The 3,977-nt window shown below is 41.8% G+C and overlaps 1 protein-coding gene across 1 annotated transcript; it reads right to left on the reverse strand.

Annotated features, from left to right (window-relative positions):
- Window positions 1–1,620: 1,620 nt before the first annotated feature.
- LOC148550293 (pentatricopeptide repeat-containing protein At1g18485-like) lies at window positions 1,621–2,152 on the reverse strand. The gene is made up of 2 exons (XM_088494414.1): window positions 2,090–2,152; window positions 1,621–2,043 (listed from the first exon to the last, which is right to left on the reverse strand). The coding sequence occupies exons 1-2, from the start codon at window positions 2,150–2,152 to the stop codon at window positions 1,621–1,623; spliced, it is 486 nt and encodes a 161-aa protein (XP_088350540.1).
- Between the last annotated feature and the right edge of the window lie 1,825 nt (window positions 2,153–3,977).

Raw genomic sequence — 3,977 nt, forward strand, 5'->3', positions numbered from 1 at the left:
AAATAATAAAAATAATTTAAAAATTATAAAATAAAATAAAAAAGAAAAACAAAGGAAGGGGAAGGGAGAATCACGCAAAGGGTGAGGGGCAGGGAAAAAGAAGGGGGAAGGGGAAGGGGGAGGTGCACCCGCCGCCGCCCCTGCGTCCAACCCGCAGCCACCGGCCGTCGCAAGCTTGCATGGAGGCACCACCGCTGCCGTCCAGGTCCCGACCCTCCGCTGTTCACTGTTCGAGTTCTCCCTGCCTCTTCCCGAAGCCGCCACTTGCCCCTGCAAGCCCTCGCCGCTTTGTCCTCCGTCTCGATTCCAAGGGAAGACCGCCACTAGGAGTGGTGGTGGATTAGTCACGCACTTCTCCCTTCCGCGCCGCGAAATCACCGACGGCGGCTCTACTCCTCACATCGTCATCAGTGGCGGTTGTTCGTGGGTTCGGCGCCTCCCAAGGAAGAAACCGAGCCCTGTCCCGTCGCCGCCGCTGGAGTGAGGTCCCGTCGCCATCGAGCCCTGTTGTTGCTTCTACTTTTCTGCTTTTGCTTTCTGCCTTCTGCTTCTATTTTTGCTTTTGTTGTTGCTTCACAATTGTTGATTCACCCTTCACAATTGTTGTTATTAATTTATTATTGGTGATACTGCTTCTGATTATAGTAAATTAGTAATTGCTTCTGATTATAGTAATTGCATGATGATGATTTGGCTATGGTGGCAGTGATGAAGAAAGGGAGAGTGAGGAGGTGCAAAGGGGAAGAGGTGATGGAAGTGTGAGAAGCTGGAAGGGGATTGGGGAAGAGTGAGAAGAGGAATAAGGGGAGGAGGGGTGGGGGTTACGGTGAGGGGGTGAGGGAGTGGGGTGAGGGGTGGGGGGTTACGGGAGTGGGAGGGGGTGGGGGTTTAGTTTTGTTTTAATTTTTAAATTATTTTTATTATTTAATAAGAGTAATTTGGTTAAAAAAAATAAAATTGAAGTAGAAAAGGACGATTTTATAACGTTTTGTAACGTTGAGGATGATTTTAATAACAAAAAAAGGTCGGGGACGATTTTGATTTTGACCTCAAACCTTAGGGACGAAAAAAGTACTTATCCCTAGAATAAATTATCATATGTACTCATAAAAGATACAAATACTACAACAAATTCGGATTGAGGCAACCCTTTAAAAATGTTGTCTATAATAAGGGAAAAAGGCAACACTTTCCGACAAAAAGCAACGCTTTATATTGTAACATTTTTTTAGTGTTGTTTTAGATATCAAAGACAACAATTTTTGTGGGTGGCCAAAAATTTGGTTATCTTAGCCTTATTCAAAGGTAACTCGTAAAAAATGTTGTCTTTGCCTATCTAAGGCAACTTTTGTTAAATGTTGCTTCGAATAAGGGTTACCTTAGGCAAAAAATGTTGTAGTGAAATGCTGACAAATGTACCTATCAAATAAAAAAAGACCATTGTATTCATAAAAGATGAATTTCGTGTGACGGAAATACTCAAACCCTAAAAAATTATTCAAAAATCTTAAATTACCCTTCTCTCCACCACTGCTACCACCATATTCACTCTCTCTCTCTCTCACACTCTACCTCTCTCTTTCTAAATCTTCTTCCAACTCTCTGATGAGTGTCCTAATTTCAAAAATCCAGTTTCAAAGCCAAATTTTGAAGCAGCATCCCCAAATTCACGTCACCCGTTGCAGCCACCACAAAAACCATTGTGATCGTAGTAGCAACATCAGGAACGGAACTTTCATTACCACCACCATTCAACAAAAGCCCCTTGAACAAACCACAAATCTCACCAAAAAGCCCATTTTTCGAGCACACAAGCATAATCGAGTTCCACGAAACCAAGTATCTTTGAGACATTTTCTCAAACACCTTGAATGCACTCTCCACAAACCCACATTTACTATACATAGCAATAAGCACATTCCCCACAAAAGAATCAGAGCACAGTCCCAGCTTCAAAGCAAGCGCGTGAAGCGCTTCCCCGAGTTTCACCTCTGTGAGCCCAGCGTAGGCCTTAACAGCACACGGTAGCGTGAAATTATCCGGCTGAAGTCTTGCCAACGAAGAGCAAAATAGCGTTGCGATAGAGCACGTAGCTGCTAAGAAGCGTATTGCTGAGGAATATGTCTTTCTTATTGTAGAGGGTGAGGCGCATTGGTGTGCGAAATCGTGATCATTACTTCCTTGGTAACAGCACTAAAAACTCAATACGCACGTTCATGATCTTAATTCTGTTTCACAACTTCGTACAGCTAACCAGCAAGTGCACTGGGTCGTCCAAGTAATAAACCTTACGTGAGTAAGGGTCGATCCCATGGAGATTGTTGGCTTGAAGCAAGCTATGGTCACCTTGTAAATCTCAGTCAGACGGATTCAAATGTATTAAGAGATTAGAGTGTACTAAAAGATAATTAAAATAGGATAGAGATACTTATGTAATTCATTGGTGAGAATTTCAGATAAGCGTATAGAGATGCTTTTCGTTCCTCTGAACCTCTGCTTTCCTGCTGTCTTCATCCAATCATTCCTACTCCTTTCCATGGCAAGCTGTATGTTGGGCATCACCGTTGTCAATGGCTACTTCCCGTCCTCTCAGTGAAAATGGTCCAAGATGCTCTGTCACGGCACGGCTATTCATCTGTCGGTTCTCGATCATACTGGAATAGGATCCATTGATCCTTTTGCGTCTGTCACTACGCCCAGCACTCGCGAGTTTTAAGCTCGTCACAGCCATCCCTTCCCAGATCCTACTCGGAATACCACAGACAAGGTTTAGACTTTTCGGATCTCAGGAATGGCCATCCATGGGTTTTAACTTATACCACAAAGACTCTAATATCTCGGACTCGGTCCCCTGTATTAGATATCCAAGAGATATCCATTCAATCTAAGGTAGAACGGAAGTGGTTGTCAGGCAGGCGTTCATAAGTTGAGAATGATGATGACTGTCACGATCATCACATCCATCATATTGAAGTGCGAATGAATATCTTAGAAGCGGAATAAGTTGAATTGAATAGAAAAACAGTAGTACTTTGCATTAATCTTTGAGGAACAGCAGAGCTCCACACTTTAATCTATGGTGTGTAGAAACTCTACCGTTGAAAATACATAAGTGATGAAGGTTCAGGCATGGCCGAATGACCAGCCCCCATAAAGGTCTAAGATAGCATAAAACTAATCAAAGAGAATGATCCGAAGATGATAAAAAGTCCTATTTATACTAGACTAGTTACTAGGGTTTACAGAAATGAGTAAATGATGCAGAAATCTACTTCTGGGACCCACTTGGTGTGTGCTTGGGTTGAGCATTGAGCTTTACACGTATAGAGGTCTTTCTTGGAGTTGAACGCCAGTTTGTAACCTGTTTCTGGCGTTTAACTCCACTTTGCAACTTGTTTCTGGCGTTTGACTCCAGAATGCAGCATGGAACTGGCGTTCAATGCCAGTTTACGTCGTCTATCCTTAATCAAAGTATGGACTATTATATATTTCTGGAAAGCCCTGGATGTCTACTTTCCAACGCAATTGAGAGCGTGCAATTTGGAGTTCTGTAGCTCCAGAAAATCCACTTTGAGTGCAGGAAGGTCAGAATCCAACAGCATCTGCAGTCCTTCTTCAACCTCTGAATCTGATTTTTGCTCAAGTCCCTCAATTTCAGCCAGAAATTACCTGAAATCACAGAAAACACACAAACTCATAGTAAAGTCTAGAAATGTGAATTTTAATTAAAAACTAATAAAAATATACTAAAAACTAACTAAATCATACTAAAAATTATGTAAAAACAATGCCAAAAAGCGTATAAATTATCCGCTCATCACAACACCAAACTTAAATGGTTGCTTGTCCCCAAGCAAATGAAAATCAAATAGGATAAAAAGAAGATAATATACTATAAATTCTAAAATATCAATGAAACTTAGCTCCAATCAGATGAGCGGGACTTGTAACTTTTTGCCTCTTGAATAGTTTTGGCA

Source organism: Arachis ipaensis, chromosome B7 (genome assembly GCF_059453495.1).
Source record: "Arachis ipaensis isolate K30076 ecotype BB chromosome B7, ASM5945349v1, whole genome shotgun sequence".
Taxonomy (NCBI): Eukaryota; Viridiplantae; Streptophyta; class Magnoliopsida; order Fabales; family Fabaceae; genus Arachis; species Arachis ipaensis.

Coding starts and splice junctions, on each gene's coding strand:
- LOC148550293 (XM_088494414.1), bottom strand. CDS start 2,152: ATGCGCCTCACCCTCTACAATAAGAAAGACATATTCCTCAGCAATACG. Junction 2,044..2,089: donor ATACGCTTCTTAGCAGCTAC/GTGCTCTATCGC, acceptor GCAAGACTTCAG/CCGGATAATTTCACGCTACC.